The sequence below is a fragment of the Zosterops lateralis genome, assembly GCF_965231275.1.
Source record: "Zosterops lateralis genome assembly, chromosome: 6".
Taxonomy (NCBI): domain Eukaryota; kingdom Metazoa; phylum Chordata; class Aves; order Passeriformes; family Zosteropidae; genus Zosterops; species Zosterops lateralis.
Window position 1 is genome coordinate 33,373,897 of NC_139761.1, and position 22,264 is coordinate 33,396,160.

The following is a 22,264-nucleotide window of genomic DNA, read 5'->3' on the forward strand; positions in this document are numbered from 1 at the left end:
ATTCATGGAGATTTATAAGCCTCTATCCTAAAGACCACTGAAAAAAAAGTTCAGTTATTAGACAATTAATAGGACCCTGGCTCAGCAAAACAGCTAATCATTCAGCTTCTTGCTGTACAATGTCCTATTTTATTCAATTAAGTATAGGTTTAGTTTGCTGCTTAGTTAGTTTAATAGAATTTGCTGTAGCGATTTATTTAAAAAAATAGCTATGGTTCTGTAAAATCAATTTGTCATGGGCAGTCAATGTAGGGTGAGGATAATGTGATCACAGCTATAGCATGGTCCCCAAACACTGAGGGACAAATATGCTTGCCTTGATAGTCTCTATAGTAATTGAGTTTGTGGTACTGGAGTACTGGGGAGATATTACTGCTGTGTGCTCATCCCAGTAAAATGGATAAAAAATGCCATGCTTCAAGCTAAAAAAAATAATCACCACAGAATTAACCTGATCTCTTCTTTCCTCTGTGGTTAAATCTTCTGTAATTATCCACTAAGATATCTCTTCCATCTGTTCTCCAACACTGCTATGACACAGGACACTGGGTCTCTGTTTTGATCTTGTTTGAGACTGCCGAGTTCCTTGTAGGTGTGTGTGAGCATGAGTAACATCCAATTGCAGGGCATGAAGATGTCTCATTCTTTCACAGGCAAGCAGAAGACTGTAAAGCACAAATACTGTGGCAGTGGAGATATTCTTCTGCTTTCTCTGCCCAGATTTGGTGGTGTGTTCTGTCTTCCAGGCCACTCGGCCACCTTTGGAAGCACTTCAGCAATATCTTTTAGGGGAGGATGTCTGGAGCAGTTCCCTTTGTAGTTCCAGCCATAGGGATCTCATTCATTGCTTTAAAAATAAGTAGAATGAAAACCATGTAAAAGTCAAAGGCCCCAGACTGAAACAATTAAAGGAATGAAATGTTCCCAGCTTTGTTTGCTTTCTGGTTTGTGTGTTGTTTGAAATAAGAGCTACTGGGTTGAGATCAACTTCCGGGTTATCAGAGCAATCAATCTGTAACATCACAAAGTGAAAACTCCTTTTCCCCCATTTCAACTGCACAGAGATGAGTGTCTGAGATCTACTCTTTTCTGCTGGTGTTGTCTGAGGAAAAAAGCTCATCTCTCAGTTGAGTCCACTGTTTCCTGTTGTCTCTTTTCTCCACTGAAGAATTCTACAGATGGAGCGAGGGCTGTACCTGAAAGCAACAGATGTCCTACCCTAATTGCTAAAACCAGGCACCATCAGTGCTAATTTCATGGTGTCTGACTTGGAGTGTGATGACAAGGGGTACACAGTGCACTTTCACTACTGGTCACTGTGAGCTACTTTGATTTTTCTAGTCTAATTGCAGCTTCTCAATACAAGGGGTACACAGTGCACTTTCACTACTGGTCACTGTGAGCTACTTTGATTTTTCTAGTCTAATTGCAGCTTCTCAATACAAGGGGTGCACAGTGCACTTTCACTACTGGTCACTGTGAGCTACTTTGATTTTTCTAGTCTAATTGCAGCTTCTCAATAGAGGCTGGATGCTGTGAAGGATCGCAAGGCTCCTAAAGCCCCCCTGCTGTGACATTTGTCACTTCTTTGTCTGTCTCAGCATCTCAGGGAAAGCTGCAGGAAAATCCATGTTGAGAGTGGCAAGGCCTGGTGATTGCAGACATCACTACTGGGACAACCAGTAAACAGAAGGTCAAGACAAGGCAGTAAAAAAGGGGTGCTGGTAAGGCACAGGTGAAAGGCAGGAGAATGTCAGGTTTGTTTTATGTAGGGTAAATTTGGTTTAGCATGTGCAGGTAAAGAATTGCTCTCTAACAACAATTTCACATAGACTATTAGGCTGCTACTGTATCAGTTTGTGGCCTTCTCATCTAACAGAAACTTAACTGGGAAATATAAAAACTCCAAAGACTTGAATGACTCCTCCTGTCCCTTTAACCAGAAAAAGCTAAATGAAGTAGGAAGCTGATCTTGGTGGGTAATCTTCTTAGATGAGTACAGGCTAAAAGTGGAATAATCCCTGAAGTCTCTCAATTTGTTTGTTGTAGTTTGGGCAGAAAGCAAATGCAGATGATTCTGAAATAGTTTTGGAGGTTATGGATAATTCTGGATTCACAGCAGCATGTATGAATAAACAGAAAACAGAGAGATGCCTTCTGCCTGTCCTGAGAAAAAAAAAATCTTCTTTTTCCTGGGTGTAAAGGTGTGTGGTCAGACAGGTCATCACTAATACCTGAGGAGAATTCATTATTAATTGGGTTTAATCCTTCCTGAGCAGGAGGAAAAAGGTTAATTGCTTGGGGAGAAGCATTTATCCAGTCCACAGATGACTGGGGTGTGGGGGGAGGAATAAGTCAAAATTGAAAAGACGGGTTACTTTTTCACAGCTCTGTTGTTCTTGTGTTTTTTTATTGTAGCCAATTGCCACTGTGCTGAGCAGCTTCTAGAAACAACAGAAAGGTGGTTTCCTTTCTCCCCACCCCATCCCTGGAGCAGATGCATCTGACAAAATCTCAAGTTGAAGTAGCTTTCCTAAAGCTGTGCTGGTGTGGACAGCATGAAAAATAAAGTGTTTTCAACCAGGGTGCAGGCCTCCTTATGAGATCTTTCAATTTTCTTTTTTTTTTTTAATGGGGAAATCTCAAAGGATTGGAAGTAAATCTTCAACTCCTTTGGGGAGATAGACATAGACAGAATAATTCATTGGAGGGTCCTTTGTGTACTGTTACTGAGCAACCTCTTGGGACCTTAATCCCAGGAAAGCCTGTGCTGTTCTATAACTGTTTTGCAGTCTCCAGAGCTCATAGGTCATTTCTTTCTATTAAAGAATGCATTAGGCATCAAGTAGGCAACCCCAAGGAATAAGAATATATTAGACTAATTAGACACAAGTCAGCAAGCATGAGATGGAGAATTGCTCTGAATATCTGGATTACCCTTGTCAGTCACAATTGTTGCTATATTCTCCTGGAGTAGACTCTTTTGGGGAGACATTTTCACAGGAGTAGGGGAACACTGCTAATTTTAAGGCAAGAATTGATAGTTGGAAAATAGTAATAAACCTGAGGATTGTAGTCAGTATCAGTGAGCTGACACTGTTTTAGTAATTACGTGAATCATCTGACATGTTCCAGAATTATTATCTGAAAATGCTCACAAAAAGCTGTCTTGGGTTTGAGGAAGAAACTTTTCTGTGGAATCTTTTCCAGAGAGGAAACATTTTACCATTATCTTTTCAATTCTAGGGACATGCAGAATTATTAACTACTGAGTATTTATTTGGGTAAGAACTGATAAGTATTTCATTATGTGTCCTTCAAACCAGATTCTATCCCTTTCTGCTTTCCTCCTTAGACAGCTAATCACCATTCCCTTTTTTTTTTTTTAATTGGTATGCTTGATCTTAGATCCTTTTGGTTCTGTGTGACCTCGTTTGTTGTTGGTGTTATATTGCCCTTCTCTGACTCTTCCTCCAGTGTTGCCAGTTTAAATGACCTTCTTATGTTAATGTGGTGAAACTCAGTTCTTATAATCATCTCTTAGCTTTATTTATCCTTTCTTATTATAAGTTCCAGAAGCATCAAGAGGCTTAGACTAGCACAGTTCTCTGCTGTATCATGCCCGACATATGAGTCTATTGGACCGGCACTGCTTCCTCAGTTTGCAGACTAAATAGCCAAAAACAAAGCCAAGATGGAAAACAGACACCCTGTTGTCAAGGGGCTTGACCAAGGTCACAGAGCAGAGCTGTTTGCAGAGTGCCTTGATTCCCTAGCAACTACTGTCCTAGTCAAATATATGGAAGCTGTGTTGCTGCTTGAGAACGTTAACAGTGATTAAGCATATATGAACACATCTCTGATTATCCTCTGAATGTTCTCTCCCTCGAGTTACATGGAGAAGATGATGCACAATCATTTGACAGTGTGTTTAAAGATGTATCTGCATATCTGAGAAGCAGACTGGGGAACAGTCATGACACCTCTGAGAATTGAGAGTCAAAGAACATGCAGGAAAGGCACCTGGCTATATTGATTTTGCTCACAAATTTTCTAAAGTAATTGGCTGGTAAGATTTTCTTCCCTTGCTCAATGTCCCAAAACAGTTCTCTGGTTTAATACAGGTATTTTGTTTGTGTAGAAAGTGGAAAGGAAGCCTGTTGGCCTGGAAGTGAAGGGAAAGCCCTGATGCATTTGTAGGAGGAAAGAAAAGTCATCAAGGCAAATGCTCCCCTTTCCTCTGGTGGGAAGGTAGGGCTTCTGCTACCACTCTACTGAGGAGGAAACAGTAGTTTATGACAAATTATACTATGGTCATCTCCTCCTTTTTGCATCAAAACTAAACTGCAGCAACAGACATAATTTCCTTTTACTTAGACGGCTTTTCTCAAAGGTGACTCACATTTTTCAAGTCAACTTTTAAAGACTAGTTACACTAGGAGGAGCTCTTCCTCCATGACATTTCTCCCTGTTCAGCCACCTTTTCACTGCAGCTCTGAGTTGCCTTTGTATGGGCTGCTTACTCCTTGCCCAGCTTCTTAAATCCTCTGGACTTCTTTCAGCATGTAAGCTCCCTTCAAGGTATGAAAGAAACACTAATTCCCTGACCCTTTTTGATACTGTGGTTGTTGGGCATTTTATGATAGCTTCTTGCTGCTTCTGCTGTTCATTCATTTGCAAGAGTGGCTGAAGTGTTCTGTAGTTTGCAGCTTCACTGTGCATTTGTTTTTCAGAATAGGCAAAAGCCCAGCCATGCACTTCCCAATATGCAGTTTCACAGTTAGATGTCCAAGGTAATTTGGCCCATTTTTTCTTCAGTTGGGTTATATTTTAGTACTGTAAGGATTATGCAGATAACTTGTACACAGTAGTAAGTTCAGTGCTTTCTAATATAACCTAGAGTGAGTTGGAAAACTCATCCCATAGACATTCATGTCAGTCATGTTTGATGACTGCTTCTCCCTGTTACATTCAGAAATTCCCTCTATCAGGAATAGTGCGGCCAGCAGGACTAGGGAAATGATTCTTCTCCTGCATTTTGCATTGGTGAAACCACATCTGGAGTACTGGGTCCAGCTCTAAACCCCTCAATTCAGGAAGTACATTGAGGTTCCAGAGGGTGTCCAGAGAAGGGCAACAAAGCTGCTGAAGGTTCTTGAGTTCAGTGAGGAGCAGCTGAGGGAGCTGGGGTTGTTTAGCCTGGCAAAAAGGGGGCTCTGGCCTTGTCACTCCCCACAGCTCTGTGAAAAGAGGCTGAGCCAGGTGGCGTGGGGCCTCCTCCCCCAGGTAACCAACAGGACAAGAGGACAGAGAGTTAAACTGCACCAGGGGAGGTTTAGGCTGGATGTTAGGAGGAATTTCTTCACAGAAAGAGTGATTGGGCATTGGAATGGGCTGCCCAGGACGGTGGTGCAGTCACTGTCCCTGCAGTGAAGGAAAAACCGGATGTGGCACTTGGTGCCAGGGTGTGACAAGGCGGTGTTGGGTGGTGGGCTGGACTCGATGCTCCCAGAGCTCCTTTCCATCCTCATTGATTCCGGGATTCACATTATGGGGCATTTCTCTCAGAGCTGGCAGCAGCCTAGCTATCTGTGAGCCTTAAATAAGCGGACATCATTCCAGCACTCTTTACTAACAACTAACCGCGTGCATGGCACTCTCCGTGCTAGAGACTCTCGGGTTCTGTAGACACTTGTGTGCAGAGGATGGAATGAATTCCTACATTACAGCACAAGAGCGCCGTGCAAGGCTCCCGCCTCGGGGGGCGCTCTCCCGTTCAGGTGCAGAAGGAACACTGAGCAGCCTCTCGGGCGCTCAGTCTCCGCAGAGGAGAGCAGTCTCCTCACTCCGCGGGTGGACGGTATCCCGGGCAGCGCCACACCGCCATCACAGGCCTGCCCTCCCGCGAACTACAGCTCCCGGCACGCCCTGCGCGCCGCGCTGCACGATGATTGGAGGCGGCGCGGCCAATGGCGAGCGCAGGCCTTGGCGGGCGGCCCCGCGGCGGGGAGCCTGTGCGGAGTTGTGTGTGCGCGGTTCCGCTCCTGGGGCAGGGCTGGCCCGGCCCGGTTTGGTCCGGCACGGCACCCCGGGCCCGGCGTGGGGCTGCTGTGCGGCGGGGCGCCTCCAGCCGCGGGGTGAGCCTGGTTTGCTGGTTTTTCTGGTGCCCGCGGCTTTCGCTGCCGGGGTGAGAGGGGGCCGGGCCGGGTCTCCGGCTGCAGGCGCATCCCCGTGTCCCAGGCTTGTCTCTTAAACTTGGCGGCTCCTTCCTGTTCAAGGATAATGTTGTAGAGGGGGCAATAAAGATTCCATCTTGTGAAGATGCGTCTGCAAAGTTGTAGCAGTTTTGTGTTACGGCAAGCGTTTGCGATGTTTGCACTTACTACATTATAAAATCCTTTGTATGAATTAATAGTAGAGAATGTCGGCTAAATAGTGTGTGTACAACAGCAACACGGTCGAGCATAGGTATGTGTGTACTTTGGGCTGTACTGGGCTGGAGAGCATCCCCTGGTGTTCTGTGCAGAATTCACTGCCAGGGGGTCACCAGGGCTCTATTCTGGCAGTGTATATTCTGTGATTGCTCTTCAATTCGCCTTCAGGCATCCAAAGATAATTATTTCTCTTGTTCAGCTCGTGGCTGCATAATTTGTAGCTCTCTTATGTCCCCGAAACATCTCTCCTATAGACATTGCTGACACTTCTGTTCTCACTCGTGTGTTCTCATACACAGTCAAATATCAGATGTAGTTTAACAAAACTGCATTCAGACTGGTAATGTAATTTAATGTGACACAGACTTATATGGGAAATTTATATCACGTTAGATCATGTATGTGTGCACACCTCCCTGTTCTTTAGCAAGGAGTTAGTGGAATTGTCCACACAGTCATATTTAAATCATCTTTAAATAATTTTTTTTGTCTGCCCTGTAGATTGGGAAGCATGGCTGCTAAGAAACTAAGAAGAGCACAGTTGTCTCAGGAAATGTGTGAGAGGCTGAGTCGCTATCAGATCACTACCTGCCAGGTGAAAGAGTTCTTTTGTTTGTGGGGAGTGGGTTATTTTGTGGGTCGATTTGTTTTGGCAGTTTAATTAAACCGGGAGCTTTACTTTCTATAAAGCAGAGAGGATTTCAGACTCTTTCTGGCCTGCTGCTTTTATAAAAACAGAGCTTTAAAATTATAGATGCCTAACTAAAACATTTAAACTTTTATGTACTTATTATCCCTGTGGAGGTAGGGCAGTCGCAGAAGCAGCTCTGTGGAGAAGGACCTGGGGGTGCTGGTGGACACCAAACTGTCCCTGAGCCAGCAGTGTGTCCTTGTGGCCAAGAAGGCCAATGGGATCCTGGGCTGCATTAGGAAGAGCATTGGCAGCAGGTCGAGGGAGGGGATCCTGCCCCTCTGCTCAGCCCTGGTGAGGCCTGACCTGGAGTGCTGTGTCAGCTCTGGGCTCCTCAGGGCAAGAGAGACAGGGAGCTCCTGGAGCGGGTCCAGTGAAGGGCTATGAAGATGAAGAGGGGATTGAAACATCTCTCTTACGAGGAAAGGCTGAGGGAGCTGGGGCTGCTCAGCCCCAAGAAGAGGCAATTGAGAGGGGACCTCATCAATGTGTAGAAGTATCTGAAGGAGAGTTGCTAAACCAGTGGAATATGTACTAATTTTGCACAGGTTGCATCAGTTTAGTCCCCAGCCTGGATTTCTAGGTTGAGCTCTCTGAATTGCTCTGTAATCTTTCAGGACTTCTTGTGTCTTTCCCTCTTGGAGCTAATGAAAGTGACGGGACAGAGCTACTATGAGGTGCAAAAGCTGCTTTGTAAAGTCAGCCGAGCTTGTGCTCCCAAAATGCAGACAGTAAGTATGCTCATGTTGATACTGGTTTGATACAGTAACTGGGAAAAAGCTGATCATTGCTGCTCATCTTTTAAGCTGGGAGGCTTGTGGTGTCTCACTTTTGTTGCACAATGACATAATGTTTTTATTTTTAAATGTAGGTCTCTGATGCACTTTAGGTTGATGCAGTTACATTTATTAGGTATGAAGCCCTATGAGATTGTTCAGGCTTGCAGCATCAGTTCTGAGTCCACTAGGGAAATCAGTCATAGTCTCTGCCAATCCAGCATGGAAAAATTGCTTGTAGTTTGTATCCTGCAGCTAAGAAAATAAAAATTTTGTTTACTACAAGCAAATAATAAGAATTTCAGTATAAATTTGGTTTAGATATAAAAGTGGTGCCAAGAATTGAAGTGATCCTGAAAGTAATTTCTTGACGACTTTTTCTACCCATGTAAATGAGTTGCAGCATGTCTTAGGTTACAGTAGCCTAACTGGGGAGGGTGCAAGAAGGAAACATGTTAGCTGCAATGCAATGGCAGCATTTTTTCTTTTTTGAATTAATATAAAAAGATATTCTGTCTTTTAGAACAGAGAGGATACAGACAGTTCTGACCTCAGTCAGTGCAACCTCCTTTTTATTCCTTACACAAATAATCCATGTCCAAGTTTATTATGTGTAATTGGCATAGTAATTATATGAGTAATTCTGTGAAACTTTGAATTCACTAATATGCTGCAATAAAGTTACTAATAGAAGAATTAGTATGGCTTTTACTGAGTGTATTTAAAGCTAGCCAATTAGTAATGAACATTGATCAGGGAATTTTACAGTTGAAAACAAACCTTGTTGAATAGGAGTGGAGACAACTTTTGTCACATCATGATTAAGGGCTTATGATTTAATATTGTGGTGAGGGAGAGGAAAAAGACTTAAATTTGCTCTCTGAGCTATAAATGGAATATTAATACAAGGAAGGGTGATGACCTAAGGGCAGACTATAGCTGAATATAACAATACTTCTCTCATTGTGGAGTGTTAAGTCATACCAGGTTGCTGAAAGCAAATACAGTTTTCCTATTTCCATTTTAAAAAAGCATTTTCTGATTTGCTTGTTTTCTTTTGCTATTTTTCCCTCCTTTTGTAGGCTTATGAAATGAAATTAAGGAAGTCTGTCAATCCTTCTTCAGCCTTTTTATCCACCACACTTCATAGTTTGGATGGAGTCCTGCATGGTGGAGTGCCTTGTGGATCCCTCACAGAGGTAACTTGTTTAATGTATTTTACTTTATTTGAGCATTCTACCTAGAAATCAAAAGTCACAGATAGGTTGGACTGTCATCTATCAGGTTCTTCAAACACAAAACACACAAAATTTTTTGGATGAAAACAGTCCTTGCCAAGTGCTTTTCTTTGTCTACTGTAGCAAATTGTCAGAGAAGTTGTGCAAATCTTACTATGAAGAAAATACATTTTTTTGCACCCTATAATCAAGCTAGATTGATTTTAATCTCTGATAAAAATTACTTATGAAATCTAACAGTGACTTAAAACACATTAGAGTTCAAGCAACGCTGAGTTGAGACTAAACAGTTTCTGCTCTAGGATCTCTTATGTAATGAGGGGCTATTAATTTTTAAAGATTCTGAGAATTTCTTTTTGTAGATGATGGAATGTACACCATGCAGGTTACCATTAAAATGTTTAAGAATGCATCCATGAACTTAAATTGATCTGTCAGAATTAATATTTTCTCCATATCTAGGCCTAGCTTTGTTCCTTTGTTTACTGTAAGAAATTTAGATCAGAAGAACTTAAGGTGAATACTGCAAGTCTTTGAATTCTGAGAGAAACAACTTACTAAAGTCTGTTTCTTTGAAGAAGAGCTGTTCCTATATAGTAAGAAATATATACAGTAGCTATATGTGTGGTCCTGAGATTGTAACTGTGCTGCTGTTGAGCAATGCCTTCAGCAGGAGATGAGCTTTACTTCCTGACTGGTAGGGCTAAATCATTGTCTTTTTATTACTTTACCCAGCAATGAGAGTGGCTGGAAACTTGGAATTTGAGTACCTGATCAGAAGGATTAAGACTTGTGGTGGTATCTTCTACCGCCAAATCTTCTTGCTTTTTGAGTGCCAGAGGGAGTTGATTTGCATTATGCTGTCTCAGACCATATTTTTTCCAAGCCACTATTAGGTTTTAAATTGGAGGCTAAATCATAGCTGAAATTCTGTGGTCAGAACTTTTGGCCAAGTTTTATGAGCAAAAATTAAAATAGTTCATTTTTTGAATATTGAAGAGTTTAATCTTCTGGTAGATGTAGAAATAGCTCCTTGTGATTTCATCCAAACCCTACAGATGTGCCAGAGAAAATAGTATATAGCTTACTGAAAAATAATTTATCTCTGTCTAATAAAATATGCTTTTAAAAACTGTTACAGTCTTTATGTTTCTATCTAGGTGATTATTTTTTCAGAGCAAATTTAGAGTAAAACAAACCAAACAATTTTTTTGCAGACATTCAATTTGGAAATTTCAAATAGGGTTCTGTAGATCTAAACACTTGCTGAACCAGTGTAACTACAATAAAGTGTTGTAGTTTTGTAAAATTGTTCACTGTGGATTATTTAAAAGCCTGTTTTAAGGCCCTCTAAAGGAATGCAGAGTAAACATGAAATATTGTTGGTTTTGGGAATAGAATGCTTTCTTGCTCCATTGGCTTGCTTCCTTGTACTGCAAGGTTCCCTCATTTTTCTCTGATATGATACTCATATCTTGGACGCTTTTATAGCACCTCTGCTGAATTAGCTTCTGTGTCAGCCACTGAAGTGAGTGTTGGTTCCAGTGCATCTCCAAGGTGAGGCTGAAACTAGGAATGTTTTTATGAAGTATCCTCACGGTTGTCTAAACATTTTAATTTAATAAACTGGGTTGATGCCCTCCCCTCATTCATTTCAAGTCTGCTTTTTAACAAGAAACAACTGGTGAGATTCATTGGCTGTCACAGTCTAAGGAATGTATATTGCCTCTGCACTTTTTATATATGCTTTGTGTTCATATTAAATTGTAGCAGATACTGCTGATATGATAGTTTGTAATTTAAGTACACTGGCTGGAGAGGAGATTGCATAAATGTGACTGATTCCTGATCTGTAATTCACTAAATGCAGTGTGTGCTTCTAAACAAAAATCATTTAATGTGTCTCTTGCATTAAAGCTTCAAGTAGATTGATTGATATAGCTTGACTTTCAGGCCTTGTTTAAAGACAAAGGTGATTAAAGAGATTTTAACCAACTGTTAACTGTAGCTAATGTGATCTTTCAGTGTTGCCCTGTAAATTTTCTGTGCTTCAAGTCATGCTGCTACTGCTTAAAATAAAACCATAGCAATACTGTAATATCTTGTGGTGAAAGAGTATTTCTGTTTGAAACCAAACTATTGTGCATGTAGTTTCAAAAATCAGTTTGATTTTGAGTGTCTGTCTATTGTAAAGTTTGTTTTTAAGTTTAAAACAATATTTGGGCCATTGTTCTGGCAATACCAGGAGTTTTGAGGCAGCATGCTTTGTTTTACAGTTCAACTTCTCTGGAGAGGCTTGTTTTTACACCTTGCATTGCTAGTTTGTTGCTACTAGCATAAGACTGAACCCATCACTGTTTTCACTGCCATAAGTCACTTTGACTTTGGTTTTGCTGTTTTTTGGCCCTCCTATAATTTCAACATCTCCCTTCCAGAAGCTGTGACAACGTGATATTGTATTTAAAGACCCACTATTGTATTTAAAGACACACTATTGTATTTAAAGACCCATTGTAGTAGTAATGAACTTGGAATTATCTGAACACAGAGCCCAGCATTCAGACACAGTCTCTGGAAGATCTGCAGTGGATAAAGAGCAGCAGACTGCCATCTTAAATAGAAAAATACTGCTCTCATAAACTGGTGATCTCATCAAACAATGTGGTCTTTGGATCCTGGTGGTTTTTCTCTTCAAAATCTGGAATCTTCAATACTGGAATCTTTCCGTACAAGCTGAGCATGGTCTCTTTGAATGCTGCTTCACCACAGGGGCTTTCAGTGAGCACAAGTGGAAGCTTAGATTTGGGAACTGGTTTGGATTACTGAATGGTGTTGGTGTTGAAATACGGTAATAGAGAGTTAACAGCAGTGAAAAAACACACACTGCATAGTGCAGATTTTAGTCTCTGGTGCAGATAAAATCTGTCTTATGTATATATGTGGTTCTTATTGAACATTCAGTCTTTATAGGATATAAGCAATTATCCTTGTGATTTCTAGGAGAGACCTGGTTTAACCAAGGTAATGATGATTTATGAGGAGATGTTTATATCTGTGAGCTCATTAGTGCTGAACTTGGTTTTCAGCTCTAAAAGCCATTGATGACATGTGAATGACAACTGTGAATCTTTTAATTCTGCTCTGTTTTAGAAGGTAGCACAGGGACAGATGGAAGAGACCTCGGAGTCTCTAGGGAACATCTTGTGAGGTGAGGGGGAGATTAGAGGACCTCAATTTTGAGAAGTAATAATGATGTCAAAGAAATAAAGTATAAGCACAATGCTCTGTCTGAAAAGCTTTTTTATTCTTCAGGGGATGAATTTGTCTGCAAGGTACAGATCCAAGAGTAACTGCAAGTTGGTCTTTGTGGGCTGTGTTCTGGCTTTTCATGGCTGCTGTCTCCTTTGGTAACTGAAAGAGCGGAACTGGGAGAACACTGGCTAATGGGACTTAGAGAAAAGTAGAATTACAGTGAAATGAATGTTTTGTTGCTAATCTTTCTTCCTTCCAGATAACTAGCCCACCAGGTTGTGGCAAAACTCAATTTTGTATTCTGTTGAGTGTTCTGGCTACTTTGCCTGTAAGCATGGGAGGACTAGATGGGGCTGTTATATACATCGACACGGAGTCTGCATTCAGTGCTGAAAGGTAAGATGCGAAATTCTAAAATACACACAGCTTCTTAGCACCTTTTATCTTGGAACCTTCAATTACTTTCTGAGCACTAATTAAGTAGTTTTAAATACTGATGGTAATTATTAAACATTCCTCTGATATATGCAGTTATTCCACAGACAATGAAATTAATTTAATAAAATGATTTGCTCGTCTTCCTAATTGTATGAGGTTGCAGATTCCAGTTCTGATACGACAAGGTGGATGGCCCGATCTTCAACTTTTAAATGGTCCTACCAGTCCTGTATCTGAAATCTTGCTTTGCAGTTTGGTTTGTGGAGTTAACAGGAACGTAATTAGAGGATGTAAAGGCCCAGCATTTTGACTGCAGAGGCAATGGAGGTTTTCCAGTGAACAATGGGACTGGCATTGCCAGTTTTCCTTCAGATTTCCATCCTGTTCTGTTGAATGGAGCCTTGTGACCTCCTGCATTTCTGATTCCCTTCTGCAGTAACCTTGCATCTCCTATAACCTTAGCAGCTATGTAGTACTGTATTACCTTACTTCTATAACATCTCTGGTTCTTCTGATATCTCCGTGCAACCCAAATGGCTTGGCTATGTACTTTGGTGCATTTGAGTGCTGAATGGACAGGAGACATCCTATGCTGGATTGCTTGAGAGTTACACATATTGGCTGCCTCTCTTCCCATGTTAACTGTCTGATTATCTATTGAAACAGTCCTGCAGTGTTTCATTAAATGTAGCTCTGATTAATTTTACTTAGTTACCAACTTCACTAAACTTTGCAGCTTTGTTGTTTTTGAGATTACTATTCCTTTGTCCCTGTTGTTTGAAATGAGCAAGTTCAAAAGTTATTAAAGGTCTGGGGAAAGACAAGAAGCACAGTAGTCTCATCCTTGTTTGTGTAGAAAAATGAGCAGAAAGAAGTTCAGTGAAATAATTTATATATTTCAGATGATTTAGTAGCTATATTGATGGCATGAATCTGGAGTATCAAAGTAACATTCATTGCAAGTTATCATGGATTAGAAGGTGTGATTTCTAACCCTGCTTTTTGTCAAGCTAATGTCACAGAAGTTTGAAGTATAATATATCAAAGAAAAAAGCTTCAAGCAATGGCTCTGCAAAGTACAGTGCTTCCTCCTTACACACCACTTAAGTTTTATTTCAGGTCTCCGAAGTGTAAATAGTAAAAAATGGTAGGACCTAAAAAATGAGTTGAGACTTGTCACTTAGAAATGAGTGCTAAAAAAAGGAAGGCAGATGCAGATGAAACTGAAACTGCTGAAAATAGAATAGCATGTAGAAAGGAAGATGGTGAAAATAATATTATTATTAAAGATGAGAATATTTACATATTAAATCATATTTAGTATTACTCAGTTGCAAATGATAAACACAATTTCAGCAAACTGACTAGATTTTATATTTTCTGTGTTGCATCCACTAAGGAGCTGAACTGTCAGGGCCAGGGAGGTGCATATCCCCTTTTCCCAAGGTGGTTGGGAGCTGGAGCATTTGCCGTTTGTGGACAGACCGACTTGCTCAGTTGAGCGGAGAGAAGGTGTTGGGGCAATCCAACAGTAGCCTTCCCTTGCACTGAGGAGGCCTGAAGGACAATGGTACATGGCTGTGTGCTGGGATACAGCAGGCATACACTGAGCTTTATTTCTGGGCTGGTAATATGGAGAAGCTTTAGAATTCCTAACTGCCTTTGTGGTGAAAAAGCTTTGCCCAGAGAGGTGGTGCTGCCTCTGTCCTTGAAGGCTTCTGAAATAGATAAAGACTCAAGTAACTTGTTCCGACTGCTTTGAACAGGATGTTGCCTCAAAAATCTCAAGTTCTCTTTCTAAACTGATTTTAAATTTGTTTTCCCTAAACTCAGTTTAACTTTGTGTTTTAGTGAAAGGAGCTTAAATTTGAAGAGAGAGTAAGTTGTGCCCACAAGTATAATCCACTAGATGCCACTCTTTTCAAGCTATAGGTGGTGGGATATGTCTGCTTGAAATACAAACAATTGAGTATTTTTTGTTACTAAAAATTAAAATCTTCGTTGTGGAAAAAAAATTTAATGTAGATTGTAACTACAGGTTTCAAAGTGAAATTCTTGGATCATCTCTTTAATTAAGGACCTAGGTGAAATTGCCTTGTGGTCAGAGGAACAGAACTTCTTTCCAGTAATTTCTGAGGAATTTATAGGCAGTCAGCATGTCTAAAATGCACACTATTTAATTTCCTCAGTGATTTTATGTATAAAATAATGAAAACTGTTTAGTTTTACATCTGTGTGATTTTTTTTTTCCAAGACATAATTTGTGACTATGAAAATATTTTGACAACAAATAATAAATATCCGGCTTCTTCTGACTTCTTTTGGTGTTATCACCTGTTATCTGATATGCTTGCTTAGTCTACTCTGATAATAACCAGTGGTATGCTGAGCAATTGTAATTCAAGGTTTTGATGGCTTATGAATTTGATGATAAGGTAGTGGATAGCATTTAGTCATGGTCCCTCACATTCAGTTCTATCAGTAAAGGGAGTCACTTCAGCTCTTCAGTCTTTTTGTTACGTCATGTCCTGCTGTTTGTAGCTGTGGTGTCTGAATGAATGGATGTTCAGTTGTAGATGCTTTTGCAGCTGGTGCCTCAGTCACTTTGTGACACAGTGGTTTTACTAATTTTTTTTCCTGTGTTCTAACAAGTGTATTTTATTAAGATTTTATAAGCCCTTTTTATAAATAGGTAATGTAAACTAGAAGCTGTTTCAGTGAACGTCTTCCATCCAAATGACATTGTTTGTGTTTTAAGGATAGATTATATGTGAAAAGATTTTTACTTTGTCAAGCATATTTTCCATGCACGTACTGCTTGCATAAGTACTTGGGGTTGAACTGGGCTCTGTTCTTTGCAGTCCTGCTTCTGTGTTGGTTGGATCTTCTAATGGACCTTCTGTTTCTCACCAGCTTGTTAAATTTCTGTGGTGACACAAAGCCCACTCTATGATTTCACTGCAAGATAAAGGCGAGAAGGAAGATGGTTAGAGTTGTAGAGTAGTTTTATTTAAACTAAATTAATATTTAGATAAAATAATTAGAATAGGAAAATGCCTGGTCGTTGAGTGGAATCTCTGGTATAAAACTTGAAGAACTTAGTAAGTAAACTTTTCTTCTAGAGGAGATAATGCCCTTTCTTTGCATACAGGCACCTGATGTCTTTCCCTAGTATACCACTGAGTCAGCATCACTGGAAAGAGAACCTAACTGTTCTGACTTCCACTGTTTCACTCTGATAAAGTATGCTTTTCCTTTTAAAAGGATTTCCAGTCTTAGTTGGTATTTGCTTGTGGTTCAGAGCTTTGCTATATTTGCTTTCTAAATACTTGATGCCTTATTATCTTGTATTGTTCTTTTTGCGGTTTATGCCTTCTGTTTTCTGGGGTTTTTTTTAATAGGTTGATTGAAATGGCAGCAAACAGATTCCCTACTTATTTTGACTCGGATGAAAAGCTGCTCTGCATGACCCGTAGCATCCACCTGTACCGAGAGCTGACCTGTTGCTGTGTACTGAAGAGGTACTCTTTTCCAGAGTTTAAGAAAAGAAAGGACCATTTTGACTGGATTGTCTATAACAATATTTTTTTTATACCAAAGTTTTATGAAGAGTAATTAATTTGAGACCTTTTCATTTGGATATCAGCACGGTCTCCAACAAAGTAACACTGCTACAGAAAGATTGACATTGCTCTTTTCATTTCATAGCATGTGACTAATTCACTGGATGCTTTTTAATTTCTGATAGACAATTTTTGTGTGATCTGATCCTTGTAAGTCTTTGAAGGAGAATGCTCATGAGACAGGTATTCTCTTGGATTGTGGAGAGACCATGGTATTTTCCATGCAATACAAGTTTGTTCCTACAAAGCAGTTTACTTCCAGGAAGGTGGGGATTCCTCCAGCATTGGGAGGGAGGAGTTGTTTAGCAGTCACCAGCCTGAGTGCAGTGTTGTATTGTCATGTTGTTACCTTATATTAATTTGTGAACATACGTTGCAATGAAAACTAATTAAGTTATATTTTAGCATCATGTTGTGTGTTTTATATTAGTGGGGGACTTATTATCAGAATATTTTTTCTTCTAATAACAGCTTTATCAGAGAACAGCTAGTAGCTAACTAAAGAAATATAGAATGGCTTGAGTTGGAAGCCAGCTTAAAGATCGTGTAGTTCCAAACCTCCCATCATAGGTGGTGATAGCACCTGCTTAGTTAGGTTGTCCAGGGCCCTGTCCAACTTGGCATTGAACATTTTCAGGAATGGGACATGCACAGCTTCTCTGGGCACCTGTGCTGGTGCTTCAATACCCACTGACTAAAGTATTTCTTCCTGACTTCTAATCTAAATCTCTCTTATTTTAGTTTAAAGCTACTTCGCCTTGTCCTATCACTATCTGCCCATGTAAAATGTCACTCTCCCTCTTACTTAAAAATCCCCTTGAAGTACTGGAAGACCACAGTAAGGCACAGTTTCAACTTGGTGTCTGCCATTCAGGGGTTGTACAGCATATTGTTGCTAGCTAGAGGTCTTCCAAACCTCTCTTGTGGAGAGGTCCTGCCTTGGCCCCTTTGAGCCTCAGATTCCTTTCCAAATCTCTTTAATACATACAGATGTTAATGGGGGTGGTGTGTGAGGAGGGAGAAAGAAGGACTGACTTTAAGCTTATTAAATGAATAATTTTAAAAATTTCAGTGTTATAAAATGGTTCTATTGTGTAAATAATGCTCTCAGTGACTTTTTTTTTTTCTTTTTAGGATTATGTCTTTGGAAGAAGAAATTATTTCGAAGAAAGTTAAACTTATCATAATTGATTCTGTTGCTTCAGTTGTCAGAAAGGAGTTTGATACAAAACTCCAGGGCAATCTGGCAGAGAGAAGTAATTTTTTGACTAGAGGAGCATCAGTGTTGAAGTATTTGGCAGAGGAGTTCTCAATACCAGTAAGTTCTTCCTCCTTTTCTAAATTTTTGCCTTACAGTATCAAGTAATAGAGAAGAAGGAAAATGACAGGAAAACAGAAACCAGACAATGATTCTAGCAGGAATCTTTAAGCAGGTACCAGTTGGAATGTAGTTGGGAAATAGAAGAACAGTAATGGTTCTGCTTGGTGTGGTTCTTCTGTGGGATATTTTTGCTTGTTTTTTTAAAACTACTTAGAAAATTTTTTTTGTTAATTTGGGACTTTAAATAAGAAAATACTAGAGTGTCCAGCTGTCTCTCAGTGCTTTATTATTATTATTATTATTATTTGTTGTTGTTGTTGTTGTTGTTGTTTTCCTTAAATTCTACATTTTCTTGCCATTAAATATTGTTTATCTTGATTGTTCCTTTGTACTGCCTTGTCACTCTATCTAATGCATACTCTGGGTAAGTGAAGATTTTTTTTCTGCATCTGTTTCTTTTACTTAAGTTAATAGAATCTCAAAAAGGCTTATGCTCTGGAGCAGTGTAAATTCCTTTTGTAGCTGATAAGGTATGCTAATTCCTGCAGAAGGGAAGATAACAGCTCAGCAAATCCTTGTCTGTAGACTTGCCCATGAAATGCAAAGGAGGACATGGACACTCAGTGCAAGGACTGGGTAGACCTGATTTAAAAGTGTTTTACAAGATGTTAACTGTGTATATGTGTTTGTGTGTGTGTTTATTATGTGGTCCACAAAGGGTCATTTAAAAAGATATCATTGAAACAACTCCTTAAAGTATTTCCTGGTATGGGTAACCTACTCATCACTGCAGTGTAAGAGAGAAGCTATGGTAAGATTGTGAGTAAGACTGGCAGGGCCTTTTTCACTCTGACACTCCTGAGGTCACAGAAGCTATCACATCAGAAATAGGAAGTGTGGAACTGGCTGACGTAACTTAAGAGGAGTGGATTTCCTTTTGCCATGTGACTTCTAAAGACTTCTGATGGAGCAGATTAAATCCTGCTAATGCCTTCAAAGTTCATGTACAAAAGATAGCATCCCAGTCAGTGCACCCAGTCAGTGACTGTTTATAAAGCCAGGAAAGAATTGTGTGTAAGCATGCACACTCTGATATTTTGAAAAAATATTATGCAGTCCTTTGAGAAAAGGGAGAAGTTTTATGAGAAAATGCTGTTTTTCTCTATTTCTCCATTTTCTTCTCCTTTAGAGAGCCCCTGCCCTGCCTTCCACATTCACTGGAATGGTGAAGCTGAGCTGGATTTGAACTTCTGACATTTCAGGCTGCTGTCCTGCTCAGTCAGAGAGCAGTGTTGATAGGCACAAAGGTCTTAGAATTGGACAGTATGAAGTAGCCTAAGACCGTGATCCTAATTCTTCCTACATAAGAAGAATATAAAGCTCTAACATTTAGAGGTTTCATTATGTTAAAACTGACATGTTTACTTTGTGACATTTTCAGTACCTCATATTGAGATTGCTTCTCACTGTGAATGCTTTAGTAAGGAGTTCTGGGATTTTTAGCAGAAACTTGTGCTTTGATTACAGCCTTTGACTTTTTGAATTGGTCCATGAGATGTCTTACCTTTTAAATAAAATCTTTAATGATCCATGTAATTACATGTGAATACACAAACTGAAAGCTTGTATGTTTTTAAAGCAACTATTGATTAGATTTTTCAATTTATTAAATGCAAAACCCCTCTTTTGTCATCTCTAAGCAAGCATTGCTTATTGGTTGATTCAAGAGTATTTTAAAAATTTGTTAAAATTTATGTTGCAAAATCAACTCCAGTAAGTCCTATTGATTAAGAATTCTAGGAGGGCTTGGGCTAGAGATTTGGGTTCTTGCAAACATGGATTCCTAGGCAAGGCTGTCTGGTTAACATGCAGAATCCAGTATTGGAGTGTGTTGTGCATATGCAAGTGTTGGCATCCACTGCAAAATCAGTCTGCTGTTCCATGTGTTGCATTCGTTTCCCTTACAGAGTATCTGAGATTCTCACTGTAAGTAACTGTGTTGGCATTATTTCAGGTGTTTTACTTACCTGGAAAATAATACATAGAAATTTGGGACTAAGGACATAAGTAAGGTTGTAAAGTGATTTAGATGACTAATAAATTGGATGCATGAATGTAATACTTTATGGCACAATCAGTGCAACTAGATACTAAATTGGGCAACAATTGGGGAGACTCAATTTGAAGTCAGTCCTTTTGGCTGTAGCTAAAGGTCTGGTGAAAAACTCTGAGTAGTTGAACAAGGGAATTGGAAATTAGGAGGTATCAGCTATAACTCTTATTGGAGCAGCACATCTGCCCTTGACAGTCCAGAGAGGGTGGTGAAAAAGCAGCTTCCAGAGAGCAGCCTTGAAAATGAATGGGAGAGACCAGTCTTAGTAAAGAAGACATAAGGTGCTTACTTTGTTTAGCTTAGCTAAGGAAATATTAAGGGCTTCTTCATTAGTGAATATGCATCTACTCGGTGAAGGGGTATTCGATAAAAGCGCTCTTTGGCTGACACAGGTGTACCACAGTTCTGTGGTTGGAAGCTGAATTGAGCAAGTTCAGACTTCAAATAAGGGGTGTGTTCTTACTGGATTAATTAATCATTGGAATGCATTAGTAAACGTAAATAGCTGCTTATCATGAATATGTTAAAGTAGGCATTCCACCTCCATTTCCTAAAAGGGAAATGGGTTCAAATAGGGTTAACTTTGTGGAAACCCTGTGCTACCATGTTATGCCAGAGTTAAAAGGATTTTAGTGCAGTTATTTTTGTTGGCATTATAAACTCTCTAACTGTTTATAATTATATGTTTGTGGTGTCAGGTTATTGAGTTTGATGTGCAGAAGTGGTCATAGTTTTTGCCAAACTCAAGGGGAGCTGTTTCAAACCCAGGTAGCTTGTAGGACGAGGGAATATAGGTGACCTTGCCCCTGATAAGTAACAGCTGTGTCAATTAATAATACAGCCTCACCCCTGATGAGTCACAGCTATATTCAATAAAGTGTGATAAAAGGGAGTGGCTTAGCTGGTGATGGGGAATCATGACAAAGAAGGATCCTGGGGAGAGAGAATCACTGCTGTGAGGTCAGTCTGGGTCTGCAGTTAAAGTCTAGCTAAGTAAAAGCCTGCATTCAGAGTCTGCAAACTGATCCCTGCAGTCATAGTTCAGCAGGAAATAACCAGCAGGCAGAGGCTGCAAGGGAAACCTGCAGGAGGAGCTGCTGCAGCCAGAGTCAGTGAATACCTGGAGTCAGGGTGGCTCAGCTGTAAACCAGGACCCTTTTCGTGCTGTGATAAACAAGAAGTCTGTGTCTTGGCTCATTCCTATCCTCTAATAAGAGGGCTGCTGCAACAGTAGCTCTATATGGTATGAAGTATTTGGAAAAAAAATTGACCTTGATTATACCAAAACTGATGATGGTTGTTCGTTAACCTCTCTGCACTTCTCTTTTCAGGTTGTTGAATGGGGCAGAACTGTTCAGTGAGAGGATGTTGTGAGGATAGGGTCATTAACAATAACAAGGAATTTGTACTGATCCCAGGACAATATATAGATGCTCCTTGGAAAGTAGCAGTTGCCATCCTCAGTGTAAAATTTAAAACAGTTGTAGTAAATGAAAACTTAATCCATGTCTTGAGATGAGAAAAAAAATAATAAACATATTAATTGAATGGTGCCATCTTAGCCACTGAATGAAACTACTGAAAGTGGTTTGTGATTGTCATTTCTTGGTTGACTTAATTTTTTGTTTTAGTTTTTTTGTGTTTCTTTTTGTTGTTCTTTGTAAAGTACAAAGAAAAGTGAAATTGGTTTATTTTTAATTTATGGACATTAGTAAAGCTTAAGTAGTTTCTCAAAAAGTGAAGTATGTTTCCTGATGGCCTTTTTTTTATTTTTTCTTCCTTGTAACTTAGCAGTAAGCCCAGGTTCATTCTAGGCATTTGAAGTGATGCTATAGCAAGAGACAGCACAAGGTTTAGATCACTTATGGCCGATTGACAGGTGACCTGGCAGCCATATTGATGACTGAACACTCTCTGAAGCTTTTGCCTCCATGGGGCACTATGTAGCAGTGTCCCCTTTTCCATTTTCTGTACAAAGTTGTAACCAAAATATACTTTTCTCCCAAGTTTGGTTGAACTAGCCAGTCAGAAACTGAGAAGGACAGCTTGATTATCAATGAAACAAAGTCACCTTCTGCTTTGAAATCCAGTGAATATGCAAATCTGCATGAAAAATTTACATTACCTTTATCTGTTAATAAAGCACCTTGTAGTTGAGACCATTTGGATCTGAATGACTTCTCTTACAATGTGTGTTGATGCTCTCTGCCAGATTACATATTTAAGCAGCAGTAATCACAGTACACTTCCTGTTGGGCTTCCTGATGGACATAGGCTCCTGAAAAAGAAAGTAAAATATGCTTTGGATTTCCTTTCTTTTCTTCTATTTTTGCAGGAAATTGTATATTATTAGTAGGTGGTATTTGGTGAAAGTTTGG

General features: G+C 39.9%; 1 protein-coding gene across 2 annotated transcripts in view; it reads left to right on the forward strand.

The window, feature by feature from the left end:
* The first annotated feature begins 4,481 nt into the window (after nt 1-4,481).
* Nucleotides 4,482-22,264, forward strand: part of RAD51B (RAD51 paralog B) — a 341,877-nt gene continuing 324,094 nt past the window's right edge. For both annotated transcript variants that reach the window (XM_083863788.1, XM_083863789.1), the window contains exons 1-7: nt 4,482-4,581; nt 6,936-7,029; nt 7,743-7,856; nt 8,984-9,100; nt 12,651-12,787; nt 16,231-16,350; nt 17,587-17,770. In XM_083863788.1, the coding sequence (XP_083719914.1) occupies nt 4,511-4,581; nt 6,936-7,029; nt 7,743-7,856; nt 8,984-9,100; nt 12,651-12,787; nt 16,231-16,350; nt 17,587-17,770 (837 nt within the window). In that variant the 5' untranslated portion in view covers nt 4,482-4,510. The remainder of the gene's footprint in view (nt 4,582-6,935; nt 7,030-7,742; nt 7,857-8,983; nt 9,101-12,650; nt 12,788-16,230; nt 16,351-17,586; nt 17,771-22,264) is intronic.